The sequence below is a fragment of the Panthera leo genome, chromosome A1 (genome assembly GCF_018350215.1).
Source record: "Panthera leo isolate Ple1 chromosome A1, P.leo_Ple1_pat1.1, whole genome shotgun sequence".
NCBI classification, from domain to species: Eukaryota; Metazoa; Chordata; class Mammalia; order Carnivora; family Felidae; genus Panthera; species Panthera leo.
In genome coordinates this window covers 185,810,415-185,830,734 of record NC_056679.1, presented here as the reverse complement: position 1 = coordinate 185,830,734, position 20,320 = coordinate 185,810,415, and the positions used below count along the sequence as shown (strand labels likewise).

Below are 20,320 nucleotides of genomic sequence, written 5' to 3'. Positions count from 1 at the left end.
TGAGGATTAAGGGCTTTGACTCCACCTGTGCAAAAATCAATGGATAACTTCTAACTCTCCCAAAACTTAAGTACTAATAGCCTATTGTTGACTGGAAGTCTTACCACTAACACACACATTGTATGCTACATGATCTATGTACTGTATGATCTTATAGTAAAGTAAGGTAGAGAAAAGCAAATGCTAAGAAAATCGTAAGGAAGAGAAAATACAGTACTGTGCTGTTTTTATTGAAAAAAATCTGAATAGAGTGGACCCATGTAGTTCAAGGGTCAACTAGATAGTCATTTTCAGACAAAATGACCTGTACCAGGTTATTAAAACTGAGGGCAAAAGATATTATGGGAAGAAGACATCATTTGCATGTTTATCCTCTTCTAAACCTAATTTATTTTCCCATCTGTTTCAAAATAATTTTATTTTGATTTTTCTGTTATATGGAGTACTTTATTACAAGTCCTATTCAAAAGTTATGAGATCTTGTCTGATACTTTAAGCTGAAACAAATCCAAAATATGTTGAGACTATTACTTTAGGACCATTATGTCACTGTGATTAGAATGCATTGCATTACATGCTCACATGTCTGTCTCTCACAACAGAATGTAAATGTTTTTTTCATTCCCAGTATAGTGCCTGGTGCATAGCTGGTACCTCAGTGATTATTCAAGTAATGTATGCTCTTAAGAATGGATGGAACAAATGCATTAATGCATTTCAATCTACCCCTATCAAAGATATTTTAAGGAAAAGCTTTTAAATCAATCTCTTCTCTTGAAATTCAGACTTCCACTGGTCAAAACCCCTCTTAAGACCATTTGGTCATTCATTTCGACCACCCATTAAGTGAATGCTCATTGGCAAAGCACCATGGTAGGAGAAGGGATCTAGGTGAGTGAGCTAAGGAATGAGGGAGAGGCCCCTGAACAAATAGCAGGTAGGTGTTCCTATTTGTTAATCTTTGACTACAAGTCCTGCATGTTTAATATAGCACCTGTGCCCTTTCTGCTCTTTACAAGTGCATATAGAAGTTGAAATGACAATAAAAATTATTATCACATATTTCAGGGGTAAGCAGAGGGCTGCAATGTTAAATGACATTAACAAAGTCACGGGACCAGCAGATAGTACATCTATCTGCACCTTGGATAATGGGACTTATATTTGCTCTGTGTGTGAGGCCTTGTTGAAGGCTGTAGTGGGGAAAGGTGGGCCAGCTGAACTGACACAGTTTCTCTGCATTAACTTTGCTGTCTTCTCCTGATGTAGAACTTCTTAAATTTAACTGTGCATTTAAATCACCAGAGTGCCATTAAAAGTACAGCTGCCTCAGTCCAATCACAGGACATGTCGATTTCATTTTTGAAATCATGGCCTGGGTGTCAGGATTAAAAAGCAATTTTGCAGGTGATTCAAATGTGTGATCATATTACCTTTTCCAGTGTTTATAACCTAGAGTTAAACCAGATGACTCTAAACCCCTGTGGATCATAAGTTTCTTGCTGCAGAATAGTGATAGGCAAGTTGTTTAGTAAGTGAGATAAATATACCTGTGTGGCTCAGATTCTGGCTGCTTTCTGAGCTCAGACCACAAGGGCATGGGGGGAGCAGTTATTTTGGAGCTTGTACACTTGAATGTAGTTTGGTATGCAGGCGGTAGCTGGTAAACCTTAATCATGATTTAATGGATGAAATGGTAAAAATACCAGTTGGTATTTTTCACCTAAGTAACCTGAGCTACTTAAGTACCTATTTTTCACCTAAGTAATGTGAGGTAACATGTCTGAGAGCTTACTTGATGCCAAGACTGGAGGAATTGATAAAACTTGTGGATGTTTTTCATCCATCCCAGGTAAGAGAAGTCTAATTCTTTGCTTGGCAAAACTGTGCTTAAAAACCACCCCCAGCTATCTTGTTGGTTGGTAAATGAGTTAAAACTACACTTGTCTGCCACTCATTGTTCTCTTTCCTGAGGCTCCCAGCAGAAACTTGAAAATATCATGGAACAGTTTCCTTAAGGTTCTTCTTTTAAATGGCTGTGATGAACTTCCAAGTAGCCTAAATAACATTTTCTCAACTTGCTTGATAAGTGTTTAACTTACATGTCAGATCTGTCAGATTTTCTGAAGTGAATTTATCTATGGTATCTACTATAAATACTGACATTTTCACTCCTCCATAGGTCAAGTGTGGCTTGAGGCCTGAATGTGAAGGGAAGGTCAGGTCCCAATTTAGTTTTTAAATTCTCCTCCCCCAAATATCAACTGTAATTAAGTAGTCAAGAACTTCTACATGAATTAATGCATAGACAACTAAAGTGAAGCTTTTTCAGTTTGAGAAGCAGACTATTCTTCTCTAAAATAAATATCTTACATTTACTGATATCTTACTAGGAACTGACAGTTAATGAACATTACTTAATCTTCATGAGAATACTGTGGGGTCTGCCCCTCTCCACACCATCCCAGTTTGTAGAGGAGAAATTTGGCCATTGCTGAAGTTCTACCATGGCAATATGGAAGACCCACAGTCCACATCATCCCAGATTAGGAATATACACTAGCTTCCAAGTGTCTGGGGCTTCATGCTGCATATTAGATACATATTTGTAGAGAACGAAATAATATAACAATGTGGGTCAGAACATAGCATTTTATTTATTTATTTTTTTTACTTTTTTTTTTTTTTGAGAGCGAGACTGAGCGAGCATGAGTGGGGAGGGGCAGAGAGAAGAGTGAGACACAGAATTCAAAGCAGACTCCAGACTTTGAGCTGTCAGCACAAAGCCTGACACAGGACTCAAACCCATGGACCATGAGATCATGATCTGAGCCGAACTCAGATGCTTAACCTACTGAGCCACCCAGGTGCCCCAGAGCATTGCGCTTTAAATCAGATTCCACAGGCTTGCATCTCATCTCATCTCTGTCACTTACTACCTTGGACAAATTTCTTATTTTTTCGGTGCTTTTTTTCACCTGCAAAAAAAAGGGATAACAGTGATAATCCTCATTGTGAGGATAATACATCAAGTGCCTGACACAGTACCTGGCCAAAGAAGGAGATCCATAAATGTTAGCTGCTTTTATGTGCAGTTAAAACTCTCTCCTCCAAGTCATCAATATGAAATCCTATTTTCAAATGTAGGGTAACTGTCTCTGTCCTTTCATGTATACACTATTCATTGATTGCTTCATTTATGAACTCAAAAGATATTGAGTCCAAGAACTACACTTGTCCATAAAATTACAAAGGACATTAAGATAGAGGTCTTTTCTGTTGTCTCAGAGTATACAGACTAGGAAGGGAGATGGGTTATTCCATAATAATAATATAGGAAAGAGGATAGGATTTATAACTGCAGTTCCCTGATCATTCCTCCCTCTCTGTGAAAGGCTACTCTTTTCTGTGAAGTGATTTCAGCCAGCACAGATCTTTCCCCTCTTGAGAATTTCATAACAGAAAATCAGAGGAAACTTGATTTTAACTAAGACATAATGGCCCAAGAAAGCCACATGGTTCTTGTGACTTATTTATTCTGTAACTGGAAGTTTGTACTTCTTAATCCCCTTCACCTATTTTGCCTATATCCCTCCCCACCTCCCCTCTGACAAACACCAGTTTGTTCTCATGAGTCTGTTTTTATTCTTGTTGTTGTTTTCTCATTTGTACATTTGTCTTTAGATTTCACATATAAGTGAAATCATATGGCATTTGTCTTTGCCTGATTTATTTCACTAAGCATAATACCCTCTAGGGTCATACATGTTGTCACAAAAGGAAAGATTTTATTTTTCTTGTAGCTGAGGAATAGTCCATGGTGTGTACATACCATGTTATCTTTATCCATCCATCTATCAGTGGATACTTGGGTTTCTTCCATGTCTTGGCTATTCTAAATGCCACCGCCAATAACCATAAGGGTGCACATATCTTTTTGAATTAGGGTTTTCATTTTTTTCAGGTAAATGCCCAGAAGTGGAATTACTGGCTAATGTAGTACTTCTATTTTTAGTTTTTTGAAGAACTTCCATACTGTTTTCCAGAGTGGCTACACCAATTTACATCTTTAACAACAGTGTGCAATGGTTCCTTTTCCTCCACATCCCTGCCAAGACTGTTATTTCTTGTCTTTTTGATACTAGCCATTCTGACAGGTGTGAGGTAATATCTTACTGTAATTTTGATTTCCATTCCCCTAATAACTAGTGATGCTGAGCATATTTTCATGAGTATCTCGGCCATTTCTGTGAGTCATCTTTGGAAAAATGCCTATTCACATCATCTGATCATTTTAATTGGATTCTTTACTTTTTTAGTGTTGAGTTGTAGGAGTTCTTAATATATTTTGGATATTAACCCCTTATCAGAGATACCATTTGCAAATATCTTCTTCCATTCTGTAGGTTGCCTTTTTGTTTTCTTGATGGTTTCCTTTGCTATGCCAAAGGTTTTTAGTTTGATATAGTCCCAATTGTTTATTGTTTCTTTTGTTTTCCCTGCCTGGAGAGACATATTCAGAAAAAAAATATTGCAAAGGCTGAGGTCCATGAGTTTACCAGCTATGTTTTCTTTTAGGAGTTTTATGGGTTCAGGTCTTACATTAGATCTTTCATCCATTTTGAGTCTATTTTCGTAGATGATGCGGGAAAGTGATCCAGTTGCATTATTTTTCACATAGCTGTCCAGTTTTCCCAACACCATTTATCAAAGAGATTTTCTTTTTCTCATTGCATATTCTTGCCTCTTTTCCTGTAGATTAATTGGCCATATATGCATGGATTCATTTCTGGGCTCTTTTCTTCTGATCCATTTGTCTATGTGTCTGTTTTTGTGCCAGTACCATACTCTTGACTACTACAGCTTCATGGTATTGTTTCAAATCTGGGATTGTGATACCTCCAACTTTGCCTTTCATCAAGATTGCTTTGGCTATGAAAGATGTTGTATGGCTCCACACAAATTGTAGGATTGGGAAAAATGCTTTTGTTACTTTGACAGAAATTGCACTGAATCTGTAGATTGCTTTGGGTAATAGGGACATTTTAACAATATTAGATCTTCAAAATCATGAGCATGTTCTATCCACTTATTTGTGCTGTCTTCAATTTATAATCATTTTCAGAGTCAGGTCTTTCACTTCCTTGGTTAAATTTATTCCTAAGTATTTTATTATTTTTGATGCAATTAAAAGGATTTGTGGTGGAGTCTTTAGGGTTTTTTGTATGTAGTATCATACCATCTGCAAATAAGTAACAGTTTTACCTATTCCTTACCAATTCAGATACCATTTATTTCTTTTTCTTTTTTAAAAATTTTTTTAATCTTTTTTTTTTTAATGTTTATTTTTGAGAGAGAGAAGGAGAGCGTGAGCAGGGGAGGGTCAGAGAGAGAGGAAGGCACAGAATCTGAAGCAGACTCCAGGCTCTAGGCTGTCAGCACAGAGCCCAACACGGGGCTCAAACTCACGGACTGTGAGATCATGACCTGAGCTGAAGTTAGATGCTTAACCAACTAAGCCACCCAGGCGCCCCCATTTCTTTCTTTTTCTTATCTGATTGCTATAGCTAGGACTTCTGATACTATGTTAAAAAAACATGGTAAGAGTGGACATCCTTGTCTTATTCTTCAGCTTTTCACCATTATGGTGTTGGCTGTGGGTTTTTCATATATGGCTTTTATTATGTTGAGGTACATTCCTTCTATACACATTTGGTTGAGAGTTTTTATCATGAATGGATGTTGAATTTTGTCAAATGCCTTTCTGCATCTATTGAGATGATATGATTTTTTAAAATGATTTTTATCTTTCATTTTGTTAATGTAGTGCATCACATTGATTGATTTGCACATACTGAACCATCTTCACATCCCTGGAATAAATATCACTTAATAGTATTGAATGATCCTTTTAATGTATTGTTAAACTCAGTTTGCTAACATTTTGTTGAGAATTTTTGCATCTATATTTATCAGGAATATTGGTCTGCAATTTTCTTTCTCTCTCTCTTTTGTAGTGTCTTTTCTGGTTTTGTTATGAGGGTAATGCTGGCCTTATAAAATGAATTTGGAGCATTCTCTTCTCTTCCATTTTTTGAATAGTTTGAGAGGAATAGGCATGAAGTCATCTTCAAGTGTTTGGTAGAATTCATCTGTGAAGCCATCTAGTCTCAGACTTTTGTTTGTTCGAGTTTTTTTGAATACCAAATCAATTTCATTACTAGTAATTAGCCTGTTCATTTTTCAAATTAAAAAAAAATTAATGTTTATTTTTGAGAGAGGGAGAGAGAGTGTGAGCTGGGGAGGGGCAGAGAGAGAGGGAGACACAGAATCTGAAGCAGGCTCCAGGCTCTGAGCTATCAGCACAGAGCCTGACACAGGGCTCAAACTCACAAACTGTGAGATCATGATGTGAGCCAAAGTAGGATGCTTAATCAACTGAGCCACCCAGGTGCCCCATTAGCCTGCTCATTTTTTAAAAAATTTCATCCTGAGTCAGTCTTAGATGATTGTAAATTTCTGGGAATTTATCCATTTCTTCTAGGCTATCCATTTTTTTGGCACACATTTTTCAAAATAGTCTGTTATTTTTTATATCTCTGTCTTATCAGTTATAACTTCTCTTTCAGTTCTGAGTTTGAGTCCTTTCTCTTTTTTTCTTGATTAGTCTTACTAAAGATTTCTCAATTTTATCTTTTAAAAGAACAAGTTTATTTCTACTCTGATCTTTATCATTTCCTCCCTTCTACTAACCTTAGGCTTCATTCTTCTGTTTCTAATTCCTTGAGGTGTAAAGATAGATTTGAGATTTTTACTTGAGATTTTTCTTGTTTCTTGATGTAGGCCTGTATTGCTATAAACTTCCCTCACAGAACTGCTTTTGCTGTCTCCCAAAGATTCTGAACCATATTATTTCTATTTTCATTTGTCTCTAGGTATTTTTTTATTTCTTCTTTGATTTCTTTCTTGACTCATTTGTTCTTTAGCAGTAGGCTTTGTGTTTCTTCCAGTTCTTTTCTTATAACTGATTTCTACTTTATTTTTTATAAAGTATTTTTTTAAGTTTGTTTATTTTTGAGAAAGAGAGAACTAGCAGGGGAGGGACAGAGAGAGAGAGAAAGAGAGGGAGAGAGAGGGAGAGAGAGCGGGACAGAGGATCCAAGCAGGCTTTGTGCTGACAGCTGAGAGTTTCATGCAGGGCTCAAATTCACAAACTGTGAGATTATGACCTGAGCCCAAGTTGGATGCTTAACCAACTGAGCCACCCAGGTGTCCCAATCTCTACTTTCATATAATTGTGCTTCTTAAATTTATTAAGACTTGTTTTGTGGTACAATGTGTGTTCTATCCCTAGAGAATGTTCCATGTGCACTTGAAAAGGATGTGTATTCTGCTGTTTTGGGATGGATTTTTCTGTGTATATCTATTAAGTCCATTTGGTCCAATATGTCATTTAAAGCCACTGTTCCTCTAATGATTTTCCATCTGAATGATCTATCCATTGATGTAAATGGGCTTTTAAAGTCCCCTATTATTATTGTATTACTGACAATTTCTCCCCTTTATGTCTGTTAATATTTATATGTTTAGGTGCTCCTATGTTGGGTGTGTGTAGATATTTACAAGTGTTATGCCCTCTTGTTGCATTGGTCTTTTTATTATATGTAATGCCCTTCTTTGTCTTGTTACAGCCTTTGCCTTAAAGTCTATTTTGTCTGAAAAAAAAGTATTGCCATCCCAGTTTTTCCTACTTTCCTTTTCATGAAATATCTTTTTCTATCCCTTCACTTTCAGTCTGTATGTGTCTTTAGGTCTGAAGTGAGTCTCTTTTAGGCAGCATAAAGATGGGTCTTGTTTTTTGTTTTTTTTTTTTAATACATTCAGTCACTCTGTCTTTTGATTGAAGCATTTAGTTCATTTACATTTAAAGTAATTATCAGTAGGTATGTATTTATTGCCATTTTTAATTATTGTCTTCTCATTGTTTTATAGTTTTGTTTTGTTTTAATTTTGTTTTAGGGACGCCTGTGTGGCTCTATTGGTTACGCATCTTACTTTGGCTCAGGTCATGATCTCATGGCTTGTGAGTTTGGGCTCCGTGTTGGGCTCTGTGCTGATACCCGGGAGCCTGGAGCCTGCTTTGTTTTGTGTGTGTGTCTTTCTCTCTGCCATCACCCACTCTCTCTCTCTCTCAAAAATAAACATTAAAAAAATTTTAAGTAATAATATTTTTAAATGTTTATTTTTGAGAGAGACAGAGCATGAGCAGGGGAGAGAGAGAGAGGGAGACACAGAATCCGAAAAAGGCTCCAGGCTCTGAGCTGTCAGTACAGAGCTAGACATAGTGCTTGAACCCATGAACTGTGAGATCATGACCTGTGCTGAAGTCAGATGCTTACCAACTGAGCCACCCAGGTGCCCCTATACTTCTATCTTCTTTTGTTGTCTTCCCTCATAGTTTGATGACCTTCTTTAGTGTTATGTTTCAATTATTTTCTCTTTATTTTTTGAGGGTGCATCTATTTTAAGTTTTTAGTTTGTGATTACCATGAGGTCCATATATAACATCCTAAGTATATAGTAGTCTGTATTAAGTTGGTGGCTGCTTAAGTCCAAATACATTCTGAAACACTACATTTTTACTCTCCATGTTTATGTATATGATGTCATATTTAACATCTTTTTATTTTATGTATTCCTTGACTAATTTTTGTAGATAGAGCTGATTATACTAATTTTGCATTTTAACCTTCATACTAGCTCAATGATTAATTTGCTAACTTTAATGTATATTTGCTTTTGCCATTGAGATTTTTCTTTCTTTCATAATTTTCCTCTAGGTATAGCCTTTTATTTTCCACTTAAGAAGTTCCTTTTACATTTCCTGTAAGGCCAGTTTAGTGGTGATGAAATCCTGTAACTTTCATTTGTCTAGGAAACTCTCTTTCCTTCTACATAATAGCCTTTTCTGGTGGAGTATTGTTGTTTATAGGTTTGTTTTTCCTTTCAGCACTTTGAGTATCATGCTACTCCCTTCTGGCCTGCAAAGTCTCAGCTGAAAAAATTAGCTGATGCCTTTAGAGGGTTTTGCCTGTTAGGTAACTGTTTGCCCTGCTCTTGCTGTTTTCTTATCTTAAATTCTGCCATTTTAATTATGTGTCATGGTGTGGACCTCCTTGGATTTGCTTGGGACTTCCTGGACCTGGATGTCATTTTTCTTTCCCAGATGAGGGACGTTTTTAGCTGTCATTTCTTCAAATAAGTTTCTATTCCCTTCTTTCTCTCTTCTCCTCTGGGACCTCTATAATGCAAATGTTAGTATGCTTGTGTTGTCTCAGAGATCCCTTAACCTATTCTCATTTTTTCAAATTCCTTTTTCTTTTTGCTGTTCAGCTTGGGTGCTTTCCATTACCCTGTCTCCCATCTCACTCATCCGTTCTTCTGCACCCTCAAATCTTCTGTTGATTCCTTCTAGTGCATTTTTAATTCCAGATATTATATGCTCTGACTAGTCCATTATGTTTTCTATTTTTTTTTTTTTTTTTAATTTTTTTTTTTTCAACGTTTATTTATTTTTGGGACAGAGAGAGACAGAGCATGAACGGGGGAGGGACAGAGAGAGAGGGAGACACAGAATCGGAAACAGGCTCCAGGCTCTGAGCCATCAGCCCAGAGCCTGACGCGGGGCTCGAACTCACGGACCGTGAGATCGTGACCTGGCTGAAGTCGGACGCTTAACCGACTGCGCCACCCAGGCGCCCCGTTTTCTATTTTTTTGTTGTTGTTCTCATTGTGTTCACTCACCCACCTCTCAAGTCATGTGACCATTACTTTGAACTCTTTTCCAGGGATTTTGCTTATCTCCATTTTGTTTAGCTCTTTTTCTGTGGTTTTGTCTTTTTTGTTTGTTTGTTTGGAACATACTCCTCTGTCCCCTCATTTTGTGTAATTCTCTGTGTTTGTTTTTATGTATCAGGTAGGTCAGCTATATCTGATCTTGAAATTAGTGGCTTTATGGTGAAGTCATCCTGTGGTGCCCCACTGCATAATATACCTTTGTTTCCAGAGCCAGGTGCCCCAGAGATATCCCCTGTCTGTGCATCTTCCTGTTGTGGCTGTACTGCTGTGGGCACATTGGTGGGTGGGGTCTGCCCCTCACACAGCTAGCAGAGAGGCCTATTTATAGGGGCAATAGATTCTTTGAGGGGTCACTGGTCCCAACTTAGGCTACCTGGCCAGTTATGTCAGGACAGCAGTCACTTTGGAGGGGTGCCTGCTGAGGAGGGTGGATTATGTGGGATGGACCTATTGAGGAATGAGGGGGTGGTGCAAGTGCTGCTCACAAAGAAGAGAATTTCAGAAATGGTCCTTGCAAGCATCCAGACATCTAGGCTGAAGCATGCCAAGAAAAATGGCACCTGTCAGTACCTCTTTTCCTGGAGAAAGCTTCTGCAGATTTCTGACCCTCTGGAACTATTTGAAAATCAGTCATAAATATCCTTTTCAAACTGGTTCTTCTGTGTTTGAAAAGTTGGCACTTTTCTTACTGCTTCTTCAGTGCTGGCTCTTTAAAAGTCAAGACTTGGTGTCCTATAACCTTCTGGCTCTCCTGGAGTTAAGCCATGCTGATTTTTTTAAAAAAATGTTTATTTATTTTTATTTTGAGAGAGAGTGTTCACAAGTGGGGCAGGAGCAGAGAGAGAGAGAGAGAGAAATCCCAAGTAGGCTATATGCTCAGCATGGAGCCCAACATGGGTCTCTTATCTCACAATTGTGAGATCATGACCTGAGCCACCCAGCTGCCCCAAGCCCTGCTGATTTTTAAAACCAGACATAGTGACTCATCTCAAGTGTAGGAGCCCAGGGCTGGGGGGCCCAGTATGGGGCTTGATCCCATTGTTCCTCCATGCTTCTGATATCCCTCCTACTTGTTGGTAGCTGCAGCAGTTAAGTTCCTCAACATATCTCTGTTCCTCTTACCCTTCTTGATGTAGCCTTCTTTTTATTACTTTAGCTGTTAGAGAAGATCTGTTCTGCCAATCTTCAGGTCATTTTCAGAGTGAGTTGCAATATAGGTAGTTGTTACACTTTGGTATATCTGTGAGGTTGGTGAACTCATGATTCTTCTACTCCACCATCTTCTTTCTATATCATAGCCTTTAAAAAACTCATTAATCAGAATGTGTCACTTAGCACATCTCCTCTATTTAACAGCATTTAATGGATCCCTTGTATTTTAAATGAAATGAAAACTCCTTTGCATGCTATGCATGATACAACTTCTGTTATCCCAGTATCACCTTGACACCCCTGCCTCTCCCCAGATGCTAGGTATTCTATTTTTTTTTAAAAAAGACATAGTGTCCCTTCCTCAATATCTTCCTTTTACTCTGCAATTAGCTAAAAGTTGGTGTCTTCTAACTTTTTAAGCTCCTTAACTATCACCTCTTCAAAGATGCCTTTCCTTAGCATTCCATCGAACTAGGTTTTCAACACCTATGCTGTTATCCATGGCATGAACCATAATTTGTAATTATACTTTTCTTTGCTCACTTGATTTATAGTGTTCTTTGTCACTAAAATGTAAGGTACATAAGCTCAGGGAACATGTTCATCTTATTTTTCAGCATATACTCAGTGCTTGTCATAGTAACTGATACATGGTAGGCAGGCAATAAATATTTGTGGGCAGAGCGAATGGATTACACCTGTGCCTCCTTTCCCTTATTGAGGTTGCTTTTCAGCAGTCACAAAATAAATTTTGTTTCAGTAGTGACTCAGTTACCCAACTTGCTGATAAGGTCACATGGTCTGTTTTACTGTACCTTTCTTCAGGTATCACCACTGTCCTGACAATGACCACCCTCAGCACTATTGCCCGGAAGTCACTCCCCAAGGTCTCCTATGTCACAGCAATGGATCTCTTTGTATCTGTTTGCTTCATCTTTGTCTTCTCTGCTTTGGTGGAGTATGGCACCCTGCATTATTTTGTCAGCAACCGGAAACCAAGCAAGGATAAAGACAAAAAGAAGAAAAACCCTGTATGTATCATTTCCCATTGGGATCATGGAGATTTTTATGTAGAAGCCCACCTGGTTTTGTTTTTGTTGGGTCTTAGTCTGTCTGCAGACTAAACCTCAGTGATTTGGGTTCCAAAATGAAAACAGAATGTATGAGTTTGGCTAGGACATAAGAATTCATTTTGGTCATTAGTTATTTGGGAGAGACCTGATTCATGAAGGAAGACTCCCACTCTTTTCATTTCATGGGAATTATAAATATTGCTGACACCTGCATTTATTTTCTATTGATTGTCACCTTTCTGCTCCTTACAATAACATTCTTAAGTTATTGTTATTTTAAAATAACATTTTCATTCAAGGCTTTCCACTAGGAAGCCATAATGTTCTTGAAACTTCAAAGATCACATTTTTGCAAGTAATTGTCTCTGTGCATGTTACCACCAGAGTACTACTATTGGTTTCAAACAAAAATGTATATCATTTTGTTTTTAAATGAAATGATACTCTATTGTTTGGGCAAGTTACTTAGCCTCTGAGTGTCTTTGTTTACTCATATACAAAATATGTATTTTTTTATAATAATTACCTCAAAGGGCTACTGTGGAAATGAAGGTAAAAAGCATTACATGGTACCTTACAAATGGAAGTCCTTACCTTTAATAGTTGATGATGATGATGGTTGATGTTGATGATTTATACACTAACCGACAAGGATTGATTTCAATGATTTGGAAAAAGGTAGGATGACTTCACCTTGCCATCAAACTTTAAATAAAAAGGCACAGATAAACAAGCCTAAAGCAATTATCTTTTAATATGGACATTGAAGAGAGCAAGTATACCCATTTATGCACCTGAATATGGCTGGCTGGCTCATAGGAAGCCCTGTGGAAGTTAAGGTCCATTCCCTTCTAAGTCAGGGGCAAAGGAAGTCACCCTAGCCTCCTCAGTTTATAGCCCTTCCTTGTCTGCTGTAAGGGCCATGAGGGCCTTGATAGTGGCTAGTTATCTGGCCCACCAACTTAGGGGGAACTAAATTATAATGAGGAAATATAGCTGATTCTAGGTTGTATCCTGATGGATCTCCAGGAAACCTGGTGAGATTCTACAAATGGCATATATTTACTTGAATGTAACAATTTGCAACAGGTAAAGAAAAAAATCATCATTATTCTTGGTAATTAAAACAGAAATGCTTATCCTTAATTTCCCAACTATTCACTATGCTTTATGCAGTCCTTTCCTTCCCTTTCTGTTTTGCTTGTCTTTGCATTTCTTCTAACCTTATTTTATTTTTGTTGTTGTACTTTTAAAATTATTATTTCTCCCCATTCTTCACTTTCCATTATTTTTCCCAAGAATAAAGTTCTATACCATTCAGCATTATTACCTTCCAGCATTAATAAGGATGTGAGGGTGTGCTTTTAAACAAGAGTCCTTCGGAAAAAGCCTTTATGCCCTAACAGCTATATGATTGCAGAGGAGATTAAAGAAACTGAAAAAAATTAAATTATCTGAGAATTTCATGGACTTCCCTATTTTAAGACAATCAAATGATTTATCAAAACAGGAAAGAGACCAAGCTGTGAAGGAAAAGCTGAAACCTTATTTTTCCATTTAATATGCTCTTTGGTTCATTCTATTAAGACTTACCTATTAAGGCTTCTTTGACAATAATTAGAAAATAAAAATCACAATACTTCTATGCAGGGAAGCCAGGCTATGGAAAGCTTCCTCACAAGTGGACAACACTGGCTTTTATAGTTAAGTAATTGTGGATTAATTTATTAAAATCCCCAAATTCCATTTTCCAACGTTAGGCATATACTTTATTCCAAGTTCAGAATTGTCCTTCTGTGTTTATAATTTCAGTTCATTTTACTTACTATGTTTTTAAAATGTATTTTTAATTTGTCTTATTTTGTCTTTTTCTTTTCTTTTTTCCTTCTTTTAATTAAAAAAAAAAATGCAATTCTCTTTTCTGTCTACAAACCTAAAGCTTCTTCGGATGTTTTCCTTCAAGGTATAATGTTTTTGGAATGAAAATTCACTGCATGCAACTGCTGAATTTAATTATTAACGCTTACATGGTGTTTCGACTTCTTTTGTTTTTTAGTGAGTAGACCTTTAAGCATTCTACTAAAGATAAGGGCTTTGAGATGAAGAAAGCTTTATAGATTTCCAGAGTTGAGTCATCAACCCTACACTAATTCACAGAAGTGTTGACCCTATATGAAGCTCAAAAGCTGCAAACTCTATGAGATGTCCTTAGAAAAGAGGGCCTCTTTAAACATCAAAACCAAAACTTATCCTCTCTTCCCAGATAAAAATAGGATCCAATTTCACTGACAGCACCTAACATATATACTATATATGTTCTTAAAATGTAACTCTGTAAATCTGAATTCAAAATAAGATTTGTTTTTTGTTAAGTAAATTTAATAATCTCCATTGGTCTGAACCCTACCTGTCAGTTTTATAAAAATAATACTCTGTGAAATACTTTAAGTTAAAATATCCATCCCTTTCCTCTAGAATAATCCAGGGGCCTTTTGGCTCTATCATGCAATACTGCAATGATATTTCTTTTCCCAGTTGAATTTTGATAATTTTCTCAGAGACACTGGGATTTGTGTTTATAATATCCAAAACAAACTCCTCCAAATTAAATTAATCATTGAGATTTATAGTTATTTCATAATTAATATGATAGCAAAGATCAAATTATCATTCAGTTTATTGACATTAGTTTCTTCTCAAATGCTAAAAAGGTGGTAGCATTTTTTTTTTCTGAATGTTGACTCACATATAGGTAAACATTGCTGATGTTCTAAAGCTTCTAGATGGTAAATGTTAGACAAAGCACTATATGTCTTTAAAACATAAGCCATACCATTTGTGGCCTATACTTAGGAAACTCCTCCATTTGTATATATTTTAACATTTTCTTTTAATAGCATTTAGTACATTATACTTTGCTCAGTGTAATGGGGTTTACCATTTGCCTATAGGTAAGCATGACACAAAATTTGAGTTCAAAATTAATGCATTTTATTTCTCTGTTCTACTCACATGCAACACCATTAAATGCCTTCATGTAACCAATCTCACATCTAATATTTACTAGACTAAGATTCCATGTAGTTGTTTGATTTAAATCTTTAAACTTTGAGTTCTTTTGGTGTTCAATCTTCTTGCTATAGCTATTAGCTTGATGGTATTATTTTCAGCTGCACTGCTTAAGCTCAAAATTTGAAATCTGCAAATGTGCTATCCTTCTAAGTTCAATTTTACCATTGTAGATCACGATGTCATAGCAATTTCCTGAGTACTCATTTTCAGATTCATCATTCACATTGGTGACATTGTGGAGACTTAATCTAGGATTTATCAAGTATATCTAATTCTTCTTCCCTACCCTTGTCTCAGGCTCCTACCATTGATATCCGCCCAAGATCAGCAACCATTCAAATGAACAATGCCACTCACCTTCAAGAGAGAGATGAAGAATATGGGTATGAGTGTCTCGATGGCAAGGACTGTGCCAGTTTTTTCTGCTGTTTTGAAGATTGCCGAACAGGAGCTTGGAGACATGGGAGGATACATATCCGTATCGCCAAAATGGACTCATATGCACGGATCTTCTTCCCCACTGCCTTCTGCTTGTTCAATCTGGTTTATTGGGTTTCCTACCTTTACCTGTGAAAGAGGTATGGGTTTTATTGATGTAGGTCTTATTCACTAAATCTCATGGAGAGGAGATATCCTTTCTAAAGTCCACTTAAATAATCCCCTGTGTGGTTTATGATAATTTGAATTTGTTTCTATGTTCTAACCTGCTAAATTGTATTAATGTCATATTGTTTGCGCCCAACTCTCCTGTGGTAAGTGTAATTTGAACTCTAATGTTTGCTGTGTTTCAAACCTGCAAGGCAGAGTGAAATTAGAGCAAGAACACTGAATTCAACAAGATACTTTCAGCTACAACAACTGAAATAGTGAAAGCCATGACTGTTTACAGTGGTGGTGTCCTTAATCAATTCAAAATACAATTAGATGCAAAATGTCCAAAACTGTACCCTATGTTCATTTGGGGATAGGTTGTGGTAAATTTGATCCCAGTAGAATATCTCCCTCATTTGAGAAAAATCACAAGTCACTTTAAATATAAGAACCTAGACTAGAAATCTATTACACCTCTATCCCAAGATAGGAAGAAATTTTCCTCCACATCACATGTACAATGATGTAAATATTTCAATAACGTAGAATGCTTCAAGTTTAATGCATGCATCTCTTTAGATCCAAAATAAATGGAATGAAGTTAACATCACAAAGCATTGTCTTTTATTCTGTGTCTTTGGGCAATAAAAGAATCATGAATGTAATGATAAGGGTTTGGGTTTGGAATTGGAGGGAGGAATTTTCTCTACCTTCTCCCTCACGCATGAAGATTCAAACAGCTTTTTTTTTTTTTTTTCTTTTCCTTGTAGGACATATTAGAACACTTTAAGTAAAATATAGACTGAATAATTGACATTTGCCACTTCTAAATATGCCCAATTTCATAGAGTATAAAGTAATTGTATGTGCTTGCCGCTATTTTTTCTTCCTTTTAGGTTGATAGATTATAACAGAATTTATTCTCCATCTCAAGATCTGCTTCTAGTGATTGTGAGTGCCTTGTGGGCAGAATCCTTGTCATTTCCTCTTTGGGTCCTCAGCACCTTATATAGTGCCTGGCACATAGTTGGTGCTCAACAGATAGGGTTTGAAGTAAATTGGCTTCATATGCTTCTGTGAATCTCTCTGAGCTGGCCTGGAACCAGTGACTCAACTTTTGAACATAGGCATGGTCAAGTGATACTTGATCTTGTGAAAATGAACAAAAGGATCCAAAGAACTTTGCCTAAAATAAATTTTTGATAATGAACAATAATAGCCAAAGTCCATACTCCTTTTAAAATAATACTTAAGTCATATGTTTATGCAAAAAAAAAAAAAAATGAGTCTACTAGGGCATAATTAGAGTTTGTATATTTTTTTTCCAGGTTTGGGGATGAGTTAGCTTTGACCCATCCACAATTCCACTTGAAGACATAGGACAGGCAAGAGCAGGATTCATACCTGACTAGTGTTCAGAATGTTGTTTTCTATGGTCTGTAAAAAAAAAAAAAAATGCACTGAAAATTAACTTCTAAAAATAAAACAAGAAATGAATGACTTACATGGAGGTTGAACCTATGACTGTGGCTTCTTTCAACTAAATGATAATCACATGAAGTGGTTGTCCCAGACTTCAAACATGATGAGTTGAGCTCCACCTTTAAGTATTCATCCTGAATCCCCTTTTTTCTAAAATAACACCCTTTGTCAGTTCTTCTTTATAGCAACCATTTTTTAAAGTCAGAATTCAATCATAGCCAGTATAACTTGATAGATAATCTAAAAAGAGTAGAAAAGAAAGAGTGGCTTTGTTATAAAGCTATGTGAAGTCCTCATTGAGTCATCTGGATGAATCTTGAAACACATTTAGCTGCCAATTTTACAAATCTTTAATATATCACTACTCTCATATATAACCTCAAAGACATATAAATAGAATTAATTATTTTCATGTTTTGAATTGTTAACAATTTAATGTTGACTCTTTAGGAGAGTTGTCGGCAAATTTTCAATGGTGAGAAACACATTATTGTCAACTTGAAATGTATTCTGTAATGGGGACACGCAAAAAAAAAAAAAGCTAGCTTTCCAATGTATGCATAGTACTGGCAGTATGAATATATGTTATATATAATCTTAATTATTAGCTGCTCCTCATCTGTGTATTTCAAAACCTTTTCACAAAGGGAATTGCCTAATATGTGGACTTTTCCAATAAAAATGCTGCATTCTAATTGATGGTGGCATGTCAGTGGTCTGGTTGGACTTGTTTGTCGTGACTTCTCTCCAGTAGCATTCCCCAATGCCGCTTTCCTTTTATGTGAGCTTTATTTGTGAGCAGTGTGATCATATTATGCATGGTGATGCTCCTCACTTCGAAGAAATTAAGAGATATATTTGAGGTGTGAAATGGAAATGGAAGGAAGTAATAACATCAAGTAAGTAAAGCTCAAGCCTTCTGTACCTCCAAACTTGCGGTGTGGTTAAGAATACGGACACTGGTGTCAAACATAATTGGGATCCCGACTCTACCATTTGCCTGTTGTTAGACAGTTATTAATTCATCCTTTATAATCCTCCATTTTATCAGCTAAAAGGTATAATAATGCCACCTCATGTAGTGACACTCAACAAATGATCAAAATGTCTTCTTTCACTTCCAGGGCCTCCGATATTCTGCCACCATGATCCTCCCACCTCCATCATATAAGCTGTCTTTAAAAATATCCAACAATACTCACATATGTCTTAATGTGACTCTGCAGCATGAGGTTTCATTTTTAAAGAGTATTTGTATTGCAAACATTCCTTTAAACTATAAAAATCTGAGAGTCTCTTATTGAAGAAATCTTACAGATTACTTTTAAGGCCAAAGAACCTTTCCCTGTACCCCCAAACTTAAAAACATAGGGAGATATGCTCCAGAGACAGTGTCATATTTTATTGAAGTCCTCTGAAATTCTCAAAAGAAAGTAGCATAATCCTTTACAAGCACAGCTGCCCTAACCTTCCTCTGCCTGCATCCAATTTAGACATCTTTCTCACCTTCTAGACATGTTTAAAAAACAATTTCACTTAGGTCTTGTTTTCTGTCTAACTCAATGCCTTTATATTTAGCTGAGTGCGTATTCATTGTATGGCCTTCAGCCCCCTTTTTAAGTCTCATATTATTCTGACTAGTAGCAACAATTTTTGTCTGTGATGAAGGTCAAATTAAATTAACAAAATGATGCGGTCTTTGGGGATTGTGTCAAAAATTGCTGTCTGTATGCTTTGTCACTATGAATTTTTGTCAAATGTGTAGGAGAAAGGATGACCTAGACCAAAAGCTCTGCTATGTTTTTTAGTGCTGGTTGAATTGCCAAAGGTCACACAGCCAGTTAATGGCAAACCTGGGAGAGGCATCTGACCATTGCTCTTTCTACTGGGTCATAGAGCATTTCAGGATTTGGAAGTAAAATTCTATAATACTTTATCTTTCTGTTAATACTTGAGGATCCGCCAAACTTGAGGATGCCTTTCTTTGATCTTGACCTCGCTTTGAATATTTTATCGCAATGAGACAGAAGTTTTAGAATATGTAGTAAAAGAGATAATGTGATAAATTTTGCATTTCTTTTATTCTCTTTCTAATGTAATGATCAAACAATATTCGGTGTTACCTGCTGCTTTCAGAATGCTGTTTGAAAGAAGACATCTCCAGTTATCTGAAAAATTCCAGACCCAGAGTTGGCCTTTGTCCCTTAGGGCTTGAGACAATAGACAACTAAAGATTTTCCTATGGCTCCTTGGTATAGGCTCATTATTTCTATTATATCAAGAAAGTGCTACAACTGCTTTATTGTTACCAGTTCTGACAGTAAAAATCATAGGCCAATTATAAATCCAGTTGTAACTTTCTTCTGCCATTTGGGATATAAACATTTTCCCTTTTTATTTTTAGAGCAAAATGGAAAAGCAGAGGCTGTTTCAGTTTACCTAGATTCAAATCCAGGCCCTCTCAAGACCTATTATTCCTGAATAGGGGATAATAATGGCTTATAACTAATAATTTTAGTGTAAGGAGTAACTGAGTTAATACCAAAGAAGGACTGCATGTTAATAATTTTCCTCAGCACAGAAAAGAAAGGGCATGATATCTTAGTCTATGTTGCTTAAGAATATGGATTATCATTTATGAAATTAATTACTACATATTCCCACTTTGTTGGAATAATAAACATAGATAATAAACAATACATATCTTTACTGACATGCAATACTTGGGAAATTCATGTATATAAAGAATAGAGCCAAGTACTAATAATTACTCCCAAGTGGAACAGTGTATCATTTTAATTACCATAGATGATACATATAAAGACACAAGTGTAGCTATCTTTTAAAAAGTAAAAAAGATTTCCCTTAAAAACATGGAAATGTGTAATGGGATTGCTAAATAAACTTAAGTGACATTATCAACAAAGGTGTAGTTCCATCTTAATATAGTACATTTTTATAAGTCAATAAATTATTTTGTAGCTAATTTATAAAACCCTTAAAGAAATCAACATGAGGACTCAATCATAACTGAGGACTCTTGCCATTTAAAGAAAAACAAAATGTCACTGGGCCTGGGATAGAGAATTCAA

General features: G+C 36.3%; 1 protein-coding gene across 6 annotated transcripts in view; it reads left to right on the top strand.

Annotated features, from left to right (window-relative positions):
• Window positions 1-16,360, top strand: part of GABRG2 (gamma-aminobutyric acid type A receptor subunit gamma2) — a 113,782-nt gene extending 97,422 nt beyond the window's left edge. For 4 of the 6 annotated variants that reach the window (XM_042947533.1, XM_042947526.1, XM_042947507.1 and 1 more), the window contains 3 exons: window positions 11,836-12,041; window positions 14,023-14,046; window positions 15,453-16,360. In XM_042947533.1, the coding sequence (XP_042803467.1) occupies window positions 11,836-12,041; window positions 14,023-14,046; window positions 15,453-15,728 (506 nt within the window). In that variant the 3' untranslated portion in view covers window positions 15,729-16,360. The remainder of the gene's footprint in view (window positions 1-11,835; window positions 12,042-14,022; window positions 14,047-15,452) is intronic. The other 2 variants (XM_042947500.1, XM_042947495.1) reach the window with 1 other exon arrangement.
• The last annotated feature ends 3,960 nt before the right edge of the window (window positions 16,361-20,320 follow it).